The following is a 22,083-nucleotide window of genomic DNA, read 5'->3' on the forward strand; positions in this document are numbered from 1 at the left end:
GACTAGTAGTTGGGTGGGTGACCACCAGCGAATCCCCGGTGTTGTATGTTTTGGCTCTCCCAGCTTCTGATTCACTCTGTAGTGGATATTGTGGCTTACATGGTTGGCGACGACAGTACGAGAAGTCTATCCGTCACACCTCATACCGGCCCGGCTGGAGGAGGCAATGCGAACTTTCTCTACTATTTGTCCCAGTAATTTGCCCATCTCAACTCTTTAGACTACAATATCGACAGTGAAGTTGTGGCATATTATAAGGGTTAACCGTCGAGCGTATTGCCAAGACGGAGTCCTAAAAGCACTATCACCAGATAAAAAGTAGAATAAAGAAGAGTCTAGCTAACCTTATGTATACCCGTTTAAAATCAGTAAATAATGTCGAGTACAAACCTCGTGGTAGTCTAGCCGAGGAGTCGTACCCTGAGCTATACGTCGTAGTCGGATATTTCCTGTAATGAGTGTAAGAGTCTACATGAGTCGAGGTCGCTAGCATCTCGGTCCAAACTTTTGTTCCGTATTACACTCGGTGGTTTAGATTGCGTGTCATCACATAAACATTTGTCTAGCTGCTGCAAAATTGGGTTGTGAATGCTTCGCTTGTAAAAGGTTTCAAAGCACATGTCCAGTGCGCAACCACCAACCTGGGAATGGACCTGTCGCTCGATAGCTCGTGGGCACGTGCTGGCCCGAGATACGCCTCTGACGCATATCCTTGTAGTGCTCATCGGGCACTCACTGCTAGCGACGGTGATATAGGGAGTGCACAGTCAGGGGAGAATATGAGGCCTGACCCCATGATGGAAGCCGTGGTGAGCCCTGGATTTAGACATCAAAAGCTCTACAAATGCTGATATTGGAGTGGACTACAGGAGTATCTCTACTTCCGTTGAGTAATTTACGTCATACCTTACTTGAAGTCCATTCATGGCGACTGACACTATCTATGAGCTATATAAACCACCTTTGGCGCCCGCCGACATCTCTTAGGCGTCATTTGCCTACATTGGTCAGTAGCTGATTCTACGGCGGCCACACCGAAGCACGCCTTTTATCGTTCATCGCATTGACCTGCCGCCAGGTCAAATTCCCTGGTCGTGGCATAGGTGTAGTTGAAAATCTCATTTCGACCGATTCTTCCGCACCCAATCGCAAAGGAGCCATCAAAATAGTCGATAATCCTAGCACAGGCATCAAGGAGGAAGCTTCTGGTATAATTACTGGATGTCTCGCGGTGACTGGTTTCCACGCCCTGGTACAACGCTGCACAGTACGGCGAAAGCGGCGTTGAGCCTCATTGCCTGGAGGAACCCTCCCGGAGCATTGAGGACTTCAAGAGCGCGGCATCGTTCCTCTGGACGATGGATCGTGGCGTGGCATTGACTCAGATCGCATCGGACTCGTACCTGTTTGCGCGTTTGAGTATTATGGCATCTGCCACAATGACTGAGGTTCGCATCTGTGCTGTTTTGCTGTGGCCATATAACACGTGCCAGCACTGCCAAAGAACACTCAGCAGCAGCTAGTCCATGCCACAGAAGATCACATTGCAGAAGCAAAAGGCCTGCAGCCTGAAATGCTGAAAATCTTCGAAAGTTTCGGGTAAGAAACATCATGAAATGCCAGGTCGGTGCAAGCACCCATACTCGACGAAAGAATGCGTTCGGCGCGGTGCGCAGCTCATGGCGGTGTATGCCTCTTTCACTTCGATGGATTGGATCATACCCCAGCCCTTACTTATGATCATTAGTGACCAAGTAGTAAGGACAGATATGAGCCGGTAAACTAGGAACCAAGCTGCAGAACCGAAAGAGCTGTACGCGATGAACGGGAAAGGCCATATCAGCTTGTACGATGATGTATCTGAGACTGTTCCCAAATCGGTTGATTCTTGGTCGACCTCACTTTCCACCTGACTTTGACGTGAGAAGGGGCGTGTTTTGTATTGAAGCTAACACATTGCACTTTTGTGTATTGTAGATCTTGAAATAAGAATTCGCAAACTTACTCCAACTTGCTTGAATTATTCGCCGCATCCCATATTTCACGCAGCCAGCCTGCAGTCTTTGCAGCAACTGCTCGACTGTTCTTTTGCGTCGTACAGAAAGCGTGGGGAAGACCGGTTCGGTCAATCTCGACATGCGCCCATCCGTTGTCAACGTGCTTGGTACGGGATGCGATGAAGTGATCTCTGAACCGGTTCGATACCCAATGGTCATTTTCGCCGAAAAAGAAGAAGAAGCGGGGGCTTGGGTTTGAAGACCGGTTTGCCGCTGGAAGATCCCATAACGCATCATCCCATTTGTCTTCGGCGATGACGCGCATCTCATCTTGGCCCATATGAAGCGCCTGCCAAACGCCATCGCGACTCTTGAGGAAGTCGACAGTGGTTTTCGTCGCGGCTGGTGACTGTCCAAGGATGAACGATACGAAGAGTTGTAGCACCCAAGCGGGCCAGAAGAAGAGGATGGCCTTCGCGACAATGTGAGCAATGCCGCCCACGGCCGGGTACGATGCGAGGAGGGCCAGCCGACGGCCGCTCGGCGACTGCGCAATGTGCGTGACGGTTGGAAAAAGTAGGATACCAGCATGGAGATTGAGGTGCGGTGCAGCTGAAGGGTCCTTTTGATGGCGATGGAAAATCTCAAGAGCAATGTATGCACCGACGGAGTGTCCAGCGATGACGACAAGGTCATATGGCTGGCCCACTGTTCCGGGAGTATCACGAGACGTGTTCGTCCGGCGGAGGGACGCCACGTGTCTGAAGATGGTTTCTATCTGAACCTCAAGATCATATGGTGGGCTGTCGCGTGTGAATGGTCTGTGGCTGTCATCACGGAAACCAGCAAGATCGCGCCCATGGACGTGGATGTGGCCCTCGGCGAAAGCGGCCCTTGATTTGAGGTCGTGCAAGTAGTCCGTGTAGTAGTCGACATAGCCAGGATTTCCTGGGATGAAGTACAAGAGTATGTGGGGTGACATGATGCCAATCTCGACAATGCTGACGTTCGTCGGATGAAGCTCGCGGGGTGTTGGTTGATGGACGGCGGGGCTGAGAGGTGGAAATAACCTTTCGGCTTGTCGGAGGCTGCTCGAGGCGGAGGCTCAAATTTGCGGCTGGGGCCAGTGGGGGGCCCATCGTCAGCCTGCTAGAATCCCCACCCAACAGCAATGAAGAAAAGTTGCTCACACTGACGAGGATCTGTTTTCAGTTTTCCTGTCATTCTGATGGTGAGTATACGATCCACTGGAACTCTGAAAGAATCAGCTATTTTCCGACGCGACAGGCTCGTGCATACATTGACCCTCCAAGTTATATGGCCCAAGAAGAAATTGAGCAAATCCGCTTTTGCGCTCAAGTAATCTCCATGGGCGGAGCTGGCCATTTTTTACTCTTCTAAGCTCTGCCATGAAGCAACATTGGTTGGTACAATTGATCGATTGATTACGGTCTTATCATCGATCACTCTTATTGTTTGCATCGAGCTGCCACCAAGAGTCACGATAGCAGCTTTCTTCATGGCGCGCATGCCTTGTGACGGCGAGTTACTCCGGCTCCCGACAACACAAGGAGACAAAACCACCCAAAAACATGTCGAACGTCCCTTACGCCGACATTGTAAATATGTGAGATCAAGACGAAGCTTAAACATGAACATGTCGCTAGACTGAGACCCCACCTGCAAGAAACAACCTTGCAAGCCTCGGACTCCAGCTTTCATTTCTGTCTATTGTGAGCGCCCTCTGAACAAAGGCGCAAATAGAGAGACAACACTTTGTCAGCCTGACGCCTAGAAAACAGAAGTCAGAGCGAGGCGATTAATCGTGACCTGGGGGCGACAGCTGGACGGCTGTTGCAGCTTTGTACTCCTGAAGCAGCCTTGAAGTTTCGACTGGGTGGGTTTTCTCCGCTGACATGTGAAGGGGAACTGGAGGTGGCTCAGACAAGGATTCATATAATGCAATCAAACAGCCAAACATACGCTGAAAGTAGGCAAACAACTGGCGATCACCTGTTGGTAATGCGCGACATACATTAAGATGAATCAGGAGCCCGGAATGAACCGGTTGGCCTGGGTTGCTTAAAGACTATGCACTGATGTTCTGTGAGCGCGACTAATAGTTAGACTCGTCTGCTGTGATTAGACATGACAGCCAACTCTGTTGGAACAAGCAAGCTTGGCAACCCGGCCAAATGGAAGCCACACCTAGACACACCTAGACGGGGGCGATCATGCCTCTTCCATGCTTACTGGATGATTTGCTCATCCGTCGACTCACCGCCCTACTTGATGCAATGTCTTCGTGCATGTACATGCACAGAAGCGGCAGCCGAAATCACCTGACTGGTCCGGCGTGTGGTGCCGACAACCGGCGGTGCACTAGAGGTTCGCATCGCATTAGGCCCTTTCATGTCTCTTGCGAGGCGACGGACCTGGTGGCATGTGATGAGGACCCAGATTTTTGGAACACGACCCCGTCCGTTTCAACGAGCTGCCGGAGGAAAAGTATCCAACCAATGGCGACTGGCCGAATTCACAGCGTCGGAGGGCCTGAGGGTCTGAGTCGCTGCCCTGTGCAAAAGCAAGAGAACAAGGGGAGGCCATGAGGAAAAGAAGGGAGAGAAGGAGGAGAAACAGAGAAGAGAAAGAGCCAAAATTGTTGGGGTTGGGACCCGCCCCTGGTGGAAAAACCCACCGGGCCCAGTAGACCCTTATCATGGGAGGCTCCGCTTTTAGGTCAGGACCCCTGAAAATCTCGCCTCGAAAGTCTAGGTCCAGGCGTGTCTAGTCCTGTAATGGCTAGCGCGGGGGGTTAAGCGACAAACTGCTTCGGCTTGGGACGTGGGATCGCCTGCGGGTCATCCACCTCGGCTCCTCTCACCTCAACAAGTTCGCATGCCTGCCCTTTCCTGTTGTGTTGTTGTCTGCTACAGGCACAAACGCATCGGTCTCGGTCTCGCACACACCCAATTTTGCGTTCCCTTGCCCGTGAGCGAACAGCAGCGTGCGAATGGTGTTCGTCGATGACAGCTAGATCGAGGCGCCAGATCGTGGCAGCGAAACCCAATGCTTGAGACCCCGGCTTGTGCAACTGGTATCTTACCTTAGGAAAATCGCATCATGCCTCCTCCGAGTCAGAACGAAGAACGCTTCCCCTTTTCGCCTTAAGCATTCGACGGGCCCTTGCTCAGATCGATCCACAAGGGGCACTCCTGCTCCCATGGGTCTGCATGGGTCGCTGGAGGAGCTTGGCCCTTTGCTTGGTGCCCTTATCCCTTGACCGCCCTCGACAACAGAGACGAGACGTCGATCCCCACAGGGCAGCTTTCGCCGGCTCTTCTCAGACAGGCAAGAAACCTTGCGAGGTACGGCAGAGGTACGACGGGCACTGGCAGGCACATTCGTAGGCGAGGTACAAGCACATGCACGGGTTGCCTCCTCAGGGAGTCAGGGTCTTGCAAAAAGCCTTTTTCTTTGCGCCGCCGCTGGAAACTTTGAGCTCCTTCATTTCCTCCCCTTTTCTTCACATTTCTTCGTCTTGACACATCTCTCTGCTGTTCACCCACTAACAGCTTTCACCACCACCACAATGGCGACCGTCACCCGCCAGCGCACCTCCACGACCACGGCCACCGCGACCGTGGTCCTCCAGCCGCAGGTAAGTTCGAGCATTTAAAGCCCTCGTTGCACTTTCAATGGCTGACCTTTGGCCCTCTCGCTAGAAATCCGCGCCTGTCTTCCCCGATATTCAAACCATCCGAAACACCATTCCCGCCCATTGTTTCGAGCCGTCGCTATGGACGTCCTTTTACTATGTCTTCCGCGACCTTTCCATGGTCACCGGTCTCGTCTGGGCCGCCCTGACCTTCATCCCTACGATTCCTAATGCGTACCTGCGCTTCGCCGCTTGGATGGCCTATGGCTTTGTGCAGGGCCTCGTCTGTACCGGCGTCTGGATTCTCGGACATGAGTGCGGACACGGTGCCTTTTCCAAGCACACCAGGCTCAACGACTGCGTTGGCTGGGTCCTCCACTCCTTCCTCCTGGTGCCCTACTTCTCCTGGAAGTTCTCGCACCACCGTCACCACCGCTTCACCGGCCACATGAACAAGGACATGGCCTTCGTTCCCGCTACCAAGGCCCCCGTTTCGCGCCTGCCCTCGTTCCTCGCCAACCTTAACCTTCACGAGCTCTTCGAGGACACCCCCCTTGCCCAGCTTGTGCCCCTCATCTTCCACCAGCTCTTCGGTTGGCAGGCATACCTGTTCTTCAACGTTACCGCTGGCAAGGGTAGCAAGCAGAGCGAGCCGTCTGGTCTCGGCAAGTATTTCCATGTCAGCCACTTTGAGCCGACCAGCGCCGTCTTCCGCTCCAGCGAGGTCCTTTACGTCGCCATCACCGACGTCGGCCTGGCCCTGATGTTCACCGCGCTCTACTACGCCACTCAGGCCCTGGATCTCTCGACTGTTCTCTTCCTTTATGCCGTTCCCTACTTCTGGGTCCACCACTGGCTGGGTTAGTTTCGCCTACCTTCGCTGTTGTGAGGCTCCTGCTAACATGCGTTTAGTTGCCATCACCTATCTCCACCACAACCACCCTGATGTCCCCCACTTCAACGAGGAGGGCTGGACGTTCGTCAAGGGCGCCCTTGCCACCGTCGACCGCGAGTTTGGTTTCATTGGCAAGCACCTCTTCCACGGCATCATTGAGAAGCACGTTGTGCACCACCTTTTCCCGTAAGTTGCACGACGGGCTTGCCTAGGTCATTCTGTCGCTAACTGTCGCAGCCGCATCCCCTTCTACAAGGCTGATGAGGCTACTGAGGCCATGAAGCCTCTGCTCGGTGACCTGTACATCCGGGACGACCGCAGCTTCCTTGGCCAGCTGTGGTCCGTCTTCGGCACTCTGCACTACGTCGAGAACGACCCTGATATCAAGGGCAACATGCGCTGGGTCAAGAACTAGACTTTGCGAGACGGCCTTCACAGGCGATACACATAGAACATAGACGCGTCTTAGAGAGACGAAATAGAGACCCGGCCACGGCCCGGATGATTGATTTCAACTTGATACATCTACTAGCTCTACGAGCACCACTCGCATGAGGGGTCATCTAGACGCCCCCGATGAAGAAGTTCAGCACATCAAAGTTGCCCGACGCGACCAGACCTGCAGCATCCTCAGCACCATCAGGGTTCACGTCATCATATGGGAATGCATAGCCCCTTCCATCCACCTCCTGCTCATGTACGATGCGGCTGTAGTGGGAAGTTGGATCCTGGGTATAATAGTCGCGTGCCTCGACTCCCGGCTGCAGGTCGCCTCCAACAAGCAGCAGTGTCGTCCGGACAAAGGCAGCGCAGAGCCGTGGGACCACGGCGTAGTGAACGGCATTATCACCCTGTCGGATGCCAAATGGCCCGCTATTGCAGCCCCAAATGTCGACAGCTTCGGGTCTCGCGTAGCCACGGTTGTCGCCGTCGCACGATAGAGTGTCGCCCGTGACGCGACACTCCACTACGCCGTTCTCGTTTTGCGTGTTGATGTAAAGAGGCCGATTTGCGTACCGCCGCCACACCTCATCAGCATAGACTGTCCAGTAGTCGGCGAAGGCTCCTGGATTTATCGTGGCGTAGTTGTTCGGCGAGACAACGCGCAATGGACCACCCGTGGGTCCCTTGATGCAGTGCGCTGCCCAAGGTCGCCCGTCGATATCCCCTTGGACACGCAGTTCATTGCAAATGCTGTCCACAGCACCCGCTGGCAAGCCGAGAACCTCCTGCAGGCGGCCGTCGCGGTCCACTAGTCGCATTCCAAACACGAGGCCGACAAAGTCGACGAAACTAATATTGGCCCAGATGACGCCTTCCGGGGTCAGCGTCAGCTCCACGAACCCCCAATTGAGCCCAGCACTGGGATCTTGCAGGTTGTTGATCGAAGGCTGCACCAGTCCGTCGCCAGAACCAGTGAACACCATAAAGAAATCCAGCTTCCCAGCCGAGAAATACACGCGACCCGAGCTCAGAGCGATTGGCAGTGTTATGCGCAATGTCTGCCCCCTTGGAGGCAGCGGAATGGCGATGTCGGCGTCAATCGGCACCGGGACACTGGAGCCGCCAGAGGTTGGATAGACCAAACTGCCGTCCGCAGCTAAAAATACTACCGCGCCATTCGAGTCGAGTCCCGAGATGTAGGCGTTCAATAATCCCCCAGCAAAGTTGTTGACGAGACTAAGCGGTAGACTTCCGGGTAGAGGCGCTCTGGCAGGTCTAATCTCACTGTTGACCGTGCCGTTCAGCGTGTTGGCCTCTGTCACGATGACGTTGTCAACACCGCCCGGCCAGGCCCTGGTGAAGTCGTTCAGAGTAACTGCAGCGGCTGAGGCCGTCAGAGCAAAGAGAAAGGTAAGAAATTGCATGATGATGGTCATGAGGATAAGCTGCTGTGCGAGTCACATATTTTGGGAACGTCTTCTTGTTCTCACTTTATAGCAGCCGTTCGCCGGCTAGTCTTTCGCAATGTAGACAAGCTGCCACATTCTGTCCATCGTGACGAGGCCGCCATGTTGTGAGCATTTGAGGTCCGTGGCTCTCTGTCTCGAGTGCCAAACCCAACACAGACGGCGATGCAACTTTGTCGTTAAGTTGGTAGACCTCGCTGCCACCTCGACGCACCACATTCTGTCTTCTGTCTCGGCGATTTTGCCACGGGGTCGTCCGTCGTGCCCTTTTGAAGGCAGTCAGTCGGCCTTCGCTCGTGATCCCCAGTCTATATCGGCCAGCGGCCGAAATGCCCTTCCCCACACACTTCGTGGCATCTCCATGGGGGGCTTGGGGAGATCGCCGGCGAATTGTGGGTGTGCCCGCACCCCAAATCTCGCCTGTGACCCAGCCGGCACATGCGTTCTTGAGATGCTGTGTTCTGGTGAGCACAGCGTGTCACCCGACATCAAGCACAACAAGTCGAAGAGGTCTCTGGTCCACACCTTAATCCGACGTCTCATCACTGTAGCCTCTCACGGCTGATGCAATGCCATGAACCACTTGACAATGGCCGCATGAGTGAGCTTACTTGACGATTAACGCCTACCGGTAAGATATGATCTGAACGCCTGTCTTTCCATTGGAGAGCGTGTGGGATCTATACGACAGGTATCTAGCTCACTTGATGGCGCCCGTAATTCTTTACTTCGTCTTGCCCAACCCGGAGTTTGCTGTCCAAGGAGTGAAATCGCATGCGTCGTCGGGGGCAACCATGGTTATTACAATACACAGAACGCTTCGCTCCGACCAAACCGCCATCGCTTGTATCTGCACATGATATTTTGAGCTCGCGGAACAGTCCTGCGTTGACCATACATCGCATGCATGTTCAAACAGTGGCGGGCTTCATGGCACGTTCGCGCCTTGGCATCCCAACATAACGCCAAGTCGGCCTGCCTGTCAGCACTGTGAAACTGGTGCGGCTCCTTCGGACGACGAAAAAAACTGCCATCTTTTGAGAAGAGACGACTAGTTTGGCGCACATTCTCCGCAGGAGGCATCGTCCAATTGTCTTGGCTGTTTGAGGTCTATATATACCACATCGCTGGCTGTCGTCTGAAACCCTGTGCGGGGGTGGGGCCACGATCTGCTCTCACGATGCTCAACTGCATCTTCACTAACGGGGGCAAGGAAGGTTTCATTGCGGCCAGGAAGTTTTACCCGAGTGTCAATTGACGCCAGACAGCTTGGTGGTGCAATGTATAAAGATCGGCTGGCAATCGGCTCCCGTATCATATTTTCCTTTCACATCATCGGCTTCACCTTCTCTTAGTGAGCTTGTTCTGACTTCTATCACGTTCTTTCGGCTGGACCGCCCCTGTTCTCACTTCTAGCTATCGGTTACTCAATTTTTGCAGTCTTATACTTCTTGTTCTCATCCTTCAATATGAAGCTTTCTTGGATTACTCTCGTTGCTGCTCAGCTCTCAGCTGTCGTCGCGTTGCCTACCTCGAATGATCGCGGCAGCGCTCTTGTCTCTCGAGGCGGACGAGCCGCCGATGCAGGCGAGACTGGTGCTGGAGCTGAAACAGGTGCTAGTGAGCCCGTGGCCGATGGCGAAGCCGGAGGGGAGAATAAAGCGAACGAGGTCGAGCAGCAAGCTCAGTTCGACACACCCATCGCAGTTGGAGGCAACGACATCAAGACTGACACACTGTATCCTCCTGGTGTAAGTTGAATGCTCTGTTGCTTCCACGTCTCCATCCTGACTTCTCAAAGGTCAACGGTGTCTTCGAGGTCGAATTACAAGGCCCTGTGGGGCGCACCTTGACAGTCGCTGAGAATAAAAGCCCAGCTGCGCCGCCCGTTGGGTTTATTGCTGTTGAACCTGTTTCTTGGATCATCTCCCTCGCTGAAGGCACAGACGGTCTTACGCTTCAGAAAGTAGATTACATTCTGAACGCCAACAGTCAGTTAAATCTTCATTTGCCGACGGCTCAGCGCAACTAACAGACACCAGATACTCTGGACATTAGCAAAGGCCAGGCTGCTCGCTTGTGCACCGAAACAAACGCCTTTGTCATTGGACCTGCCGTCGGCGAGCTGGAGTTCGAGCGAGAAGAAAACGAACTGACTGTCACCGTGGCCAACATCAACGGAGAATTCGCCTTCTTCATCCCGGATCCCGCCGCAGTCGCAGCTCCGCCAGCGGTACCCGCTCCGCCGGCTGGCACGGCCACACCTGCAACACCTGCCACTGGAGAAGCACTGAGCGGCCAGGCGCTGATGGAAGCTATTCTTGCGCATCTTTCAGGCCCATAATAGTATATGTACAGAAATATTTGGACTGAAGTCGATCTAGTTAGCTTGAACTAGACGCCGTTAGGGACCAGAAATCCGTCATGGCAAATCTCCATCAACCGTTCCAGACATGCATATAGCTTTGATGAAACTCATGTTATTGCTGAATTGTGATTGTTCCATTGATATTCGTAAAATATGATTCCATATTGGTTGTTCGGCTGATGTATTCTGAAAAGGGCCCGTGGTTGACCTCTAGATTACTTGATCCTTTCGCCAAGCTCCAGAGCCTCTTGACTTTCCCCAAAGTCGGGCCCTGATGTAGCTTTGAAATCATGGAATTCAGGACGTAAAATATTGGAAAGCGGTCTGAGCGGCTTGTGGCTTCCTTGGCTTTGACACTTCTCCAAACCATTTTCAGGGTGCTCACTCTCGGCAGCCTCAAGCTGCAGAGCGTTCCTGCGTGAGGTGCATTGGCTTGAAAGATCTTGCCCATCGGTCTGTCTAGTAGTCTTGAATGACCACCCAGTCCGTGATGCTATGGTGTTGAACATGCCAGGTACGATCTTTGACAAAAGTAATCGGATTGCTGGCAGACTAACGACGATCATCGAAACGGATATCTCCGTTCCTGACCAAATGAGGGCGTCGACATAATCCCAAGTCGGATTTGATGATCTTGCGAAAACGATGATGTATCGTAGTCTGACACAAGATGTGATAAGGATGAAGATGCCTAGACTGAACATGAAGATGACTCCAGCCTTTGTCCGCCGCGACACCTTGAGGCGCAGCAACTGGGGCAGCGGTAACACGAGAACAACGAGGTCCTGTAGAATGCTCAGACCAGCACATGCAAATGCTAGAGCATTCAAATTCATGCAGTGATGTTGACCAAACTGGCCCTTCCACCCCTCCCAGTTGAACCGTATCGGTGTGCACTGGAAGATCTGCAGAAAGGTTGTGATGGTAGTAGAAAGACCAATCAGACCAATGACAAGGTACGTGACTCTGCGAAACCCTTGACTGGGAAAGATGCGAAGAAAGAATGTCAAAATGGCGATTTTTGGCAATGCGAGGCACAGCATGTACAATGTTTGAGCAATATAGAAGAGCTTCAGGGCGTAGGTCAGGTCATCAGGCTCGACTGTCCAGACGTCTCTGCCAAACGCGAGGCGGCCAACTAAAATGAGGTCAGTTTCGTCGCGAAACAAGCCTGAATCCGCCAGGAAAGAAACGTACCGTATGTTCCAATCACGCAGAATGGGACGTATAGTATCTGCGGCTGTTCGTGAGCAAGACTCTTTCGTTATTGAATCTGGATGTTGTCGGGCAGCGTACGAGACAAGCAGTCATGATCCAATCATCAGGCTCGAATGAGTGCGACATACTCCAACGCGAGACCATTCGCAGAGCTATTACGAGGACAGTAAGAACCTGAACTGGTATAGATGACAGTAGTGACGATCGCCGGTCACGATGTGGACGTTGACATGCTTCTGCTTCCACCTTTGATGCTTCTGTTGGCGGAAGATGAGATCAGAATTTGATACCGAACAATAAAAGACCGCGCTAGCGATAAGGGAGCGTACTTAGAGCATCTAACATGGACTCGCAGCTGCTCCTGACGCATACTTGTGTAGCTTTCCGCAAGTTCTCATCAGTGCAAAGACATGTCGAATTCGTGACAATGTTGCAGGTTGATCGAGGGACCTCCTGGAGAATACATGTCATCTTCAGATGACCATTGAAGACATATTAGTAACGGGACGCCCCCAAAGATCAAAACCTGCAAAAGAGGTAACTTACTGCGCAATCCGGTATCTCATTCATGTATTTGAATAGATCTTGCTGCGCCGAGCTTACGACGGCCACAACTGCCAGCAGCATGAATAATACCGAGTTTGGGCGTGTCATGATCCTTCAACAGACCTGTGGAACCTTAGTATGACGAGGTTAGTGTTGAGGGCATGATGGCTGAGACCCGAAAGCTCGAAGAAGCATGCACAAAAAATGAAAACGCACCCCCATCAGTTATATTAAAGGACAGTTCCGTATGACCCAAGCATGCAAATCAAACATCATATCCAGCGGGGCGTGCCGCCGGTCGTGAATCATGAGCAGGCTACATCCGCGCTTCACACGTTTTCATCCAATGTTTTCAAGCCCATGAATTACTGGGTCAGACCAATTGATCATGCACATCGAGAGGTCTGTGTGGTGTCGAAGCTCGCGTCGCGCTCCGTTTGAGCACGCTAGATCTGCGGGCGCATGGCTACTTGAGCTGTAGCGAGTATCATGGCTTGGCTAGTCGAGCGAACGGCCAAGCTAGAAAGGATCTGCTCTGTAGCGAAAACAGTAGGATCAAAACTGCTTATCCCCGAACTGAAGGATGTCGATCTTGTGGAGTTGCTGAGTCGTCACGGACGTAGTTACGGGATCTGTGCGGTAGGCTAAGGAACACCAAGCCATCCGCGATTCAGCTAGTCGAGCGAGATGGTGACAGGATGCCTAGCGTGACTCGCAGCTGGTGTGCACTTGATTCGAGCAGGTGTCATCTGAACCCTCGTTGACTGGTAGGCGGCTTCATGTCGTTATTATTAGCCAGACTTGGTCCAGACTACCTGATGAGATGAATAATTCACAGCGAGTCCTACAAGGTGGGCCGCGGAGCTGACATATTGAGGAGTCAATATCTTGGAAAAGGCATCGGTCTGGACGCCTTGATTTTCTCAGTTCCTCGTCGAATAAGCTGACACTTTCACTTTTCACCTGTCAGAGCGAGGGGCAGAGCAGAGTGAAGGAGTCTTCCGCGAGTGATGACTGCAGCACATTGTTTAGTAAAGGTAAAGAATACATCTGAATTATGGCCCTCTGTACGTCACAGCCCAGAAAGATTCTGCTATGGTCTTGAGCCCCCTACGCTAACCCCTGTCCTGGCCTCCGCATGTGCCTCCTCGGATAGCTCCTGTGACGCGAAATCAGACATCGCGCCAAGTGATATAAGATAGGTGATATGAGGAGCCTTTCTATCACTACGTTAAGATGTAGGCCCGTGACTAGTGTTCACTAGCTAACGTCCGAGTGTATAGGGAACCAGATGAATGTCCGACTAACTCAATTGTTCATGCATCCAACGTGTTTCGCCGGCTCCTGTCCAGTCGTTTGTCGGCTCGCCCTATGATCGCTTCAAGTGTTTGCATCAAAGCCTTGGGGTCGTACCGGCCTCCATATTGATCCGTCTTCATGCCATAAACGCGCAGTACGTCGATTCCGAGCTCGTTGAGCCTAGTCTTGTCGACGGAAGGAGATAACGAGCTCTCGACATAAATCAGGTGGGTGACATAAGTAGAGTATTCCATCTCCTCAGGCCGACAGTGTCCTCGAGAGCCTGCACATGCGGCAGCAACCGCTCCGATGATATCCAATGCCGTGTAAGGCTCAGTTGACGGGCCAGTCTCCCGATCGATGCAGCCGTTGAGTATGAGCACTTTTGTACGTATGGACGGATCCGCAATGTGGTCCCCAACTCCGCTGAGGATGAGGCTAGGGATAATCGAAGTGAAAAGAGATCCAATACTGTAAATAACTGCTTTGCAACCGGCAATTGAGTCTAGTACCCGCGGGTTCGCTGGCAGACGTATTTCCTGGCCGTACGGGTTGATATACCAGATCTTCTCAATTCGCGCCGGCAGTTCTTCCTCGCCCTGCTTGGAAAACTCGATCGCAGGCCTTCTCAGCGCCGGGTGGGAGCCGGGGAGATTGGCATCCTCGACGGCATCCGCATGCTCCGTCCACATGGCCAATGTTCCTGGTAGCGGCACGGCATTGGATGGCGCGCTCGGGTGCGAGATATCGTTTTGACCAATAACGACAGTGCCGTCACCGAGGCCAGCAGCGATGTGGTTTGCGAAGTTTGTATTAAGCGCCGGCAACACGGAAATGTGATCAGGAACCGCACAGACAGAACTTAGAAGATAGATGGCGGCCTCAAAACTACCAGTGAAAAGCCTGGCCCCCGTCAGGAACAGGTTGCCAATGCTTGCACCAGAAAAGTCGAATTTGCTGGTCGGTCGCGTCCGCTTGATGACTTCAAGGTTGAAGTGATTTAGCAATGACCTGACGAGCTCCTTCTTCGGCGTAGAAACGCCACGCCATAGAGCATGTGAGCCTTCCAGGATGGAGCTCCAGCCCTCGCGAGCTTCCCGATAGTCCTTTGCCAGGCGATGATTGAAAAGGCCCTTGATGGCTGTCTTCTCTGGACTGTCGTCTGGTATGAGACGAACCAGTCGCGATCTGACATCGCCGATACCTAAGATGCAATTAGCTAACCTTGCATGATACCTGATTGAAGACTCACCTGGCCCGCCAAATACTCGGATGATTTCGCTTGAGCTGCCGCCGTTGTCCGAGATGGGGATTACGTAGCTAAGCGTAAAGTCATTGAGATGGCGCACGTGTTCAAACACATCAACCAGACTGTTTGCCGCGCTGCCGCCCGAAAAAACGACGAGACCCGGTCTCTCGGCAAGAATTTCACGCGTTGATGCGACGCCGATGCGAAGAGGATCGGTGCGCGAGTGCCCCTCGAGATGGTCCATGCCGGTCATCGAATATGCAGTGCCTCACCTACACCTTGTGATGTAATACTGGTCGAGGGGTTTTTGAGCGGGGAGACCGCGTGTGCGTGGGTAGTAAGTACTGTGGATACACTGTATGGCCCCGACGCGTTCCCCAGCAGGTCATACGCGTCCTGGTGCGGCGGGGCAAGTTTGGATTACAAGTATTATCGGATCTTACTATGTCTCGAAAATTCTACGATGTGTACTATCCTTTGACTCTGAACGGCAAGGTCCAGGCATCCCAATTGTCCGCTGCCTCCGGTCGGCCAAAGGGCACCAAGGCTGCGAACCTCAATACATACTCACCATCGGCAATCTTGGTGCCGTTTGCAAGCTTGCCGAACCACCAGTACTCGCGCTTGTCGTATCCCGGCATGCCTGCAGCTCGACCAGTGTTGACTTGGGGATAGTCATTCGTTTCGTCTGGGTTCCAACCCAACGTGTCGAACCACTTGGGCACCTGTCCGGAGCCTACCCACCAAGTCCCTGAACCCACGTATCCATTTTTACCAGGCACGAGAGGCCAGTACCACGATCGCTTCTCCCAACCCTTCGCGAAGATGTCGTACCGTAATTGACGTGTGGCCCAACCGATACCGGCATCGATGATGGGGAAATCCTGGGCGGTGAGGTTGAAAGAGAAGGTCGGAACGGAACCATTAAGGCCCTGCACGACAGGCGGATCGAGCGACCGCATTTGTGGCTCAGTCAGGAACATCTTCTTAAAGGTGCGCTTCAGGTCAGCGCCTACGCCGAGGAACGGCACCGCTAAACGATCGCTGTTGGACCCCGTGATAATGATGTTGCCACTGTAAAGGGGCAGGACTGGCTTGTACCAGTCTGACATGTCAGGATTCTGGAAGGTGACGGTAACCTCTTTACTCTTGCCAGGCTTGAGGGTGAATGTTTTGGGTAGAGTGGCATTGATGGAATACGCATTCCACTGTAGGTAGCCAAACTCCTTGACGATCGTGTCGTAGTCACCGTTGCCCAGAGTATTCACACCAATCGAGTCTTCTTTGGTGAATTGATACTCCACGGGCTTGTCGCTGTTGTTGATAACCGTGACCTTATGATAGCGAGAGAAGAATCGAGTGTCGTTCAGGGCCATGGGCTCGTACACCAAGTCCGTTTTCGAAGCGAAAAGACTCGTGGCGTTGATCAATCCGCTCCCAACTTGTGCGATAGTAGCCGTTGGATCGCTCCAGCTCCACTGGTTGACCTTGCGAACGTTAGAGACGAGGCGGTTGTGCATAAACTTGGCAAATTCAGCTCCGTGCTGCGTACCACGACCGCCAAAGTGGCCGATATAGAGTGCTGCAACTCCTGCAAGGTAGGGCGTCGCCATGGAAGTACCACTGTACACAGCCCAGCCGTGGTTGAACACTGTGCTGTAGATGTTCGTTCCCGGGGCGCCGACGTCGGGTTTCAGCTGGAGGTCGAAGAGGGGTCCCCAAGAAGTCGTAGACTCGGGTGTGACAATGTTTGCATCGCGGTTCCAGAATGTATCAACGTTGGAAACAGCAAGGACGCCCTTGGCACCAGAAGGAGACAAGGCACGGAAAGGTCCACCGTCGCCACCATTGCCAACAGACACTGTGATGACAACGCCCTTGGCTGCAAGGCGCGTCGCGACCTCCTCCCAAGCACCATCAGACCATCCGCCGCCAAGACCAATACTCGCTGTGATAATATCAACGCCGGACTCGTACGCCGCGAGAAAAGCGTCAATGTTGATGGCCTCGTCGGTGCCGTCCCGCGCGTACGTTTTGTATGCGTAAATAGTGGCTTCCGGTGCGACGCCGCTCCATTTTTCACCCTTGCCAGCAACAATGCCGGCAACGTGCGTGCCATGGTCTTGCAGGCCCATTGGGTCTTCGTCAGGCTCCCTAGGGCCTTTGGGCCAATTACCATCCCCTGCAAAGTCATATCCACCAGCAACCCTGAACCCCGGCCCGAACCCGCCGCCCAGGTCGGGGTGAGTGTAGTCGACACCCGTATCCACAACAGCAATCTTGACGCCTTTGCCCTTGATACCTTGTTGATGCAGAGCCCATACGCCCGTTGAATTGTGCACGTCGTAGAAGTCGGGATCGAGTCCAGCACCAGGTGGCAGGTTGGTTGAATTGTCTGTCGAATCTCGCATAATGACCCTCATTGGTTCGTAAACGCGGTTAGGCCAAATACGGGCTACGTCGGGCAGAGCCAGGAGCTCCTCAATAGTACGTTTGTCGGCTTCGATGTTCGCGCCATAGAAAATGTCGCTGTGGAAATCGCGTACGATCTTGACGTTGGCATGGTGAGAGAAGATGCTGTCGCGCTTTGTGATGCCATCCTTGTACTCAACGATGTAGCCATGGGATGGTTGGACAAAGCCGGGCTTGGAACCGACGGCCAGCCGAATGGTTGCTAGTAGAACGAATACAAGGTGCGAAAGCATCATCGGCGATATATGCGATACATGCGGTGTCGCATGGCATACTTCTCAATTGAGTGCCGGCTGCAACCATTTTAAATAAACCCGCCACGGCTCTTTGGGACGATCTATGGGGCCTCGTGACGTAACTAAGCTAGGGATACGAGGTTTATAAATAGGGGTCAATAGATTTCCCGTACTAGAGGCCTGCCTACTGAGTAACCCTTGTCTGGGAACCCGATTCGGCATTAAATTCCATAAGACGCAATTCATATCGTATAAAGTGCAGGGTTCAGACCCTGTGGAAGCCCGTTTAGTAAATATATGATCGGTTTACTAACGTTAGCTTCCTTCTCAGAAGTGTGACCTATCTTATAGAAAGCCGCTGATTAATGGCTATCCTTGGTTTTATCGATGCATTCTATCGGTAGGTTGCTTTTCTGACTCTTTCTGCCGCTTCGGACCTTTCACAGCTCGTTGAAAAGCGGCCAAGACTTGATATACATCAGTTTTAACTCGACTTCGTGTATGCTTGGTTTACTATGCATGCTATCTATTTCATTAGTTTTATAAGATGGGAGGTTCTTTCTCTTGAGCGGATATATCTTAAGAGAGATAATGCACGATAAACTCGCGGCCCGGGACCCGTGTCGGTCTGGCTGTCGCTCGCAGTGGCCTAGTCTAGTATTCGCACCTAGAGGCCGCTATAGCCCACCATTCGCTGGTGAAACTCATAGCTAGAATGTTTGAGTCATCTCAAAAGGCAATACTCGCAGCATTACCACTCTGAGTAGCCTCGACAATACGCCAAGTGAGGATCCATTGATTATCTTTGGTTCTAATCTAGTAACTAACTTGTTACTACTACGTTGGCTTTTGTACTACTATCACTTAGTCTAGGTGGTTAATGGGCAGCGGCACATCAAAGGTTGGGCTGCAGCCCTAGTTTAAAATGGAATGGAAGTGTTGGTAATATAAAGGGTACAGAAGTTTCGAACATAATTGCGTTTTGCTTTTTGCTTTAGTATCAGTCAAGATAATCTAACAAGACAGATCATAAGAGAATTGGAGACTTCTGGCTCCAATCCAAATATAACCTTACAATCGTTGCGAAGCATCCAGCTCCATCAATATGTGGCCGATCAGTGCAGAATAGTATTCATTCAGATATGATACTTTCACTATTAAGGTATTATTGAGGTTTTAACTATTTTGTTGGACCATCTCGTATGGGACTCAATATCGACTAAGCCAGTCAGTTAAGTACAAACTCAGCTTGAATTGGGATTAAACCAAAAGCCTCATAGTATAACGTATTAATTTCGAGACTAGTTGCTAGCAGGCATCTAGAATGTCTTCCCCGAGCTCTCAAAAGAGTCGAGCTTTTCTAAGTTTCAAGGTTATGGACTGGTATACGACCTTGTGGAAATCACATGTCAGATGCGTTCTCTATAGCTCCTGGGAAAGTCTGTTGTACGTCTCTTATGACGCTTATCTAAATCTTCAGTTGCTCCATTATCCCGAAACAAAGTCTCACTATCTTACGGAAGATTCAGCTTCGCGAAAAGTATGTGCATTTTTGAAGAATGAATAAACCTATATAGAATTCCTCGGAAAGTCGGGCGATAGCCTAGTCCTAACCACCCAGGCACTCCTAAGCCACCTGGCTGCTGACATCATGTAGATAGAATAGCAAGAAGGCAGCTATATCACAGATTTTGTCAGTTGCCGACCTGTGCACTGTGAAGTGCCCGCATATCGAATGTTCGGTCGAGGAGGCTTGCTCATGTTTTGCCCGATGAAGTAGTCAAGATGATGGCTTTGAACATACCCCTTGAGGGTCAACGAGTTTCTATACGCTGGGTTGTGCGCGAGGGTATAGAGTCGAATATCAGATGGACGATCCGTCGTAAAGATGATGAGTTCGTCATTTTCTGGGCTTACCAAGATGACCTCCTCTCGCCAGTCGCCGAGGATGTCGCCGTGAAAAGCAGGATTGCGTCCTGTATTGCTCCCAGCGCCGAAATTCCTCGTAGTCACAAGCCGCGGGACACTGTTACTTGTCGAAGGAGACTCCCAGTCCCATTTCTCAATTTTCCCATCGTTGTAAAGCTCCATCAAGATATCGCCATCCCAGTAGAGACCCAGATGAGGCCATGGAGCGAGGGTAGTGTTTTGTTCAAGAAGCTGGTTGCTCGGGCCATTGTAAACACCAGAAAAAGACCAGACCTCCATTCCCGGACTTGTTGGATCGATGTCTCCTACTAAGCCGCGACCAACGTCGGCGATTCCCTCAGGCAATGAGTGCTTCTAAATGATCTTTCCCTGAGTGGCGTCGTAATAGTACTCAAGAAGTCCGTTTGGGTTATTCTGTTGAATACCATACCCTTGCAGGCCGGTGCGTTGGGGGTCCATCTTAGCAATGTGGAATCGATCGCCATGGACAATGCCTTGTGGGCCCAAAGAGTAGCGGAGCTGGCCATCGCCGTTGAGGGTGAACCCGATTTCGTGCACTTCATCTTGACCATCGCCATCAACGTCGATGATCCGGGTGTTATGGCCGTCGGGAGCATCTTGACCCTCTCGACGCCACTTCCATTGTATCTTGAGAGCAGTGCCACTGAAACTCCACGCAGACATCAGGAGGTTGAAGTCCCCGTCTTCTTTGCGATTCTTCATATAGGCAACGAGAGAGGGCTGCCGGCCATCGAGGTAGCCGACTCCAAATCTCGCAGCCAAGGGACCGTCGGAGATGTAATCGGTAGGGATCTGAGCTCGCGCGCGAAGCGCGCCAGTGCGTCCATCTAGAATGGCGATGAACTGCTCGTCATCGTTTGCGTGTGTGAAACGCTGCCCGTCGCCAAAGGTGACTCCATTGGCGATTCGGACGGCCACCTCGGCTCGGCCATCGCTGTCGAAATCATAAACTGTGACACTGTCCCAATGGCCCAGATTGTTTGCTGAAGAGCCCGGAGATATGTTATCCTGACTTTCGCTGTTGGGACCCATATTGACTTGCCATAGGAAGGTCCCATTGCTTGCGTACGCCTTAAGAAGTTGAGGCGAGGTTTGTCGATCGAGAACGTAATTATATTCTCTATCGCTATCCAGATCGCCGACCCAGACAAATTTGATTGGGCCGCCCTTGCTAATGGGAATTCGGACGACAGGCTTAATAGCGTTGTCTGCCGATAGCGTAAAAGTACCACTAACAGCCCCCTCTTGTCTATCGACTACGGGTCGAACTGTATAGGTATTCTCTTGAGTTAAGTTTGCCGAGCGATTAATAAAATTTGTCCCACTACGTAGTGCTGCGGTGTTAAGTTTGACCCGATTGTTGTCGATTGCGGTTCGATAAAGATTGAAAGCGATGTTGTCTGGATCGAGGCCTAGTAGACGCCACGAGATGAGCATATCCGTATTGCTAGAGCGTATAGCGATAATCCCGCGGCTAAGTCTCTCTATGGTTCTTTGGCTAGAACCACTAGCAATAGAAGCTAAAATGCAGGCGATCCTCGCTAAGTTTATTAAGAATGAACGCATGTTGCGGGTGATTTGTATTGAAGACTGAGCTAGGTACGATGCAGCTCATAGTTAAGTAGTGGAAGATAAATAGCCTACCTGTTCTATTTATATAGATTCGGGATCTGCTTTCTGAAATATGCCTAGCGGCCGATACCCTGGATAATTTGGATAATCGGTGTAATTAGGGCGGGGAATATTATTAACTCGGACTGTCGGGGTATTAAGTATAGGGTATACTGAGAAGTCGGACTCTCTCGGGCCTAGTGGGGCCGCCGCTAGACTAATCGTTATATACTTCGGGCTAAATAAGTCAAATCGGTTTACTTTATTTATAGGCATTACTAGTAATTACCTAAAAGACCTCTTTTTTATTATTATAGGTCTAACGGGGTTGGGGAAGAGCACCTTCGTATCTGACTTTACGGGGGCCGATGTCCGTATTGGCCGTGGCCTTAGGGTTAGGGTTAGGGTTAGGGTTAGGGTTAGGGTTAGGGTTAGGGTTAGGGTTAGGGTTAGGGTTAGGGTTAGGGTTAGGGTTAGGGTTAGGGTTAGGGTTAGGGTTAGGGTTAGGGTTAGGGTTAGGGTTAGGGTTAGGGTTAGGGTTAGGGTTAGGGTTAGGGTTAGGGTTAGGGTTAGGGTTAGGGTTAGGGTTAGGGTTAGGGTTAGGGTTAGGGTTAGGGTTAGGGTTAGGGTTAGGGTTAGGGTTAGGGTTAGGGTTAGGGTTAGGGTTAGGGTTA

At 51.9% G+C, this 22,083-nt stretch overlaps 7 protein-coding genes across 7 annotated transcripts; 2 read left to right on the forward strand and 5 right to left on the reverse strand.

Annotated features, from left to right (window-relative positions):
• Positions 1-2,001: 2,001 nt before the first annotated feature.
• Positions 2,002-2,979, reverse strand: D7B24_006480 (uncharacterized protein; the record flags this gene model as incomplete). Its single annotated transcript, XM_028640610.1, has 1 exon — positions 2,002-2,979. The coding sequence occupies one exon, from the start codon at positions 2,977-2,979 to the stop codon at positions 2,002-2,004; it is 978 nt and encodes a 325-aa protein (XP_028495246.1).
• A 2,610-nt stretch (positions 2,980-5,589) lies between these two features.
• D7B24_006481 (uncharacterized protein) lies at positions 5,590-6,965 on the forward strand (the record flags this gene model as incomplete). Its single annotated transcript, XM_028640611.1, has 4 exons — positions 5,590-5,658; positions 5,723-6,515; positions 6,568-6,736; positions 6,788-6,965. 4 exons carry the CDS (start codon positions 5,590-5,592, stop codon positions 6,963-6,965), a joined length of 1,209 nt encoding a protein of 402 aa, XP_028495247.1.
• Positions 6,966-7,113: 148 nt separating this feature from the next.
• Positions 7,114-8,418, reverse strand: D7B24_006482 (uncharacterized protein; the record flags this gene model as incomplete). The annotated part of the gene is made up of 1 exon (XM_028640612.1): positions 7,114-8,418. One exon carries the CDS (start codon positions 8,416-8,418, stop codon positions 7,114-7,116), a length of 1,305 nt encoding a protein of 434 aa, XP_028495248.1.
• A 1,511-nt stretch (positions 8,419-9,929) lies between these two features.
• D7B24_006483 (uncharacterized protein) lies at positions 9,930-10,804 on the forward strand (the record flags this gene model as incomplete). The annotated part of the gene is made up of 3 exons (XM_028640613.1): positions 9,930-10,211; positions 10,262-10,451; positions 10,503-10,804. The coding sequence occupies 3 exons, from the start codon at positions 9,930-9,932 to the stop codon at positions 10,802-10,804; spliced, it is 774 nt and encodes a 257-aa protein (XP_028495249.1).
• A 3,104-nt stretch (positions 10,805-13,908) lies between these two features.
• D7B24_006484 (uncharacterized protein) lies at positions 13,909-15,393 on the reverse strand (the record flags this gene model as incomplete). Its single annotated transcript, XM_028640614.1, has 2 exons — positions 13,909-15,053; positions 15,144-15,393. The coding sequence occupies 2 exons, from the start codon at positions 15,391-15,393 to the stop codon at positions 13,909-13,911; spliced, it is 1,395 nt and encodes a 464-aa protein (XP_028495250.1).
• Positions 15,394-15,610: 217 nt separating this feature from the next.
• On the reverse strand, positions 15,611-17,848 carry D7B24_006485 (uncharacterized protein; the record flags this gene model as incomplete). Its single annotated transcript, XM_028640615.1, has 1 exon — positions 15,611-17,848. One exon carries the CDS (start codon positions 17,846-17,848, stop codon positions 15,611-15,613), a length of 2,238 nt encoding a protein of 745 aa, XP_028495251.1.
• Positions 17,849-20,131: 2,283 nt separating this feature from the next.
• Positions 20,132-20,830, reverse strand: D7B24_006486 (uncharacterized protein; the record flags this gene model as incomplete). The annotated part of the gene is made up of 1 exon (XM_028640616.1): positions 20,132-20,830. One exon carries the CDS (start codon positions 20,828-20,830, stop codon positions 20,132-20,134), a length of 699 nt encoding a protein of 232 aa, XP_028495252.1.
• Between the last annotated feature and the right edge of the window lie 1,253 nt (positions 20,831-22,083).

This window comes from Verticillium nonalfalfae, assembly GCF_003724135.2.
Source record: "Verticillium nonalfalfae strain VnAa140/NRRL 66861 chromosome Unknown scaffold_46, whole genome shotgun sequence".
In the NCBI taxonomy this organism is placed as follows: domain Eukaryota; kingdom Fungi; phylum Ascomycota; class Sordariomycetes; order Glomerellales; family Plectosphaerellaceae; genus Verticillium; species Verticillium nonalfalfae.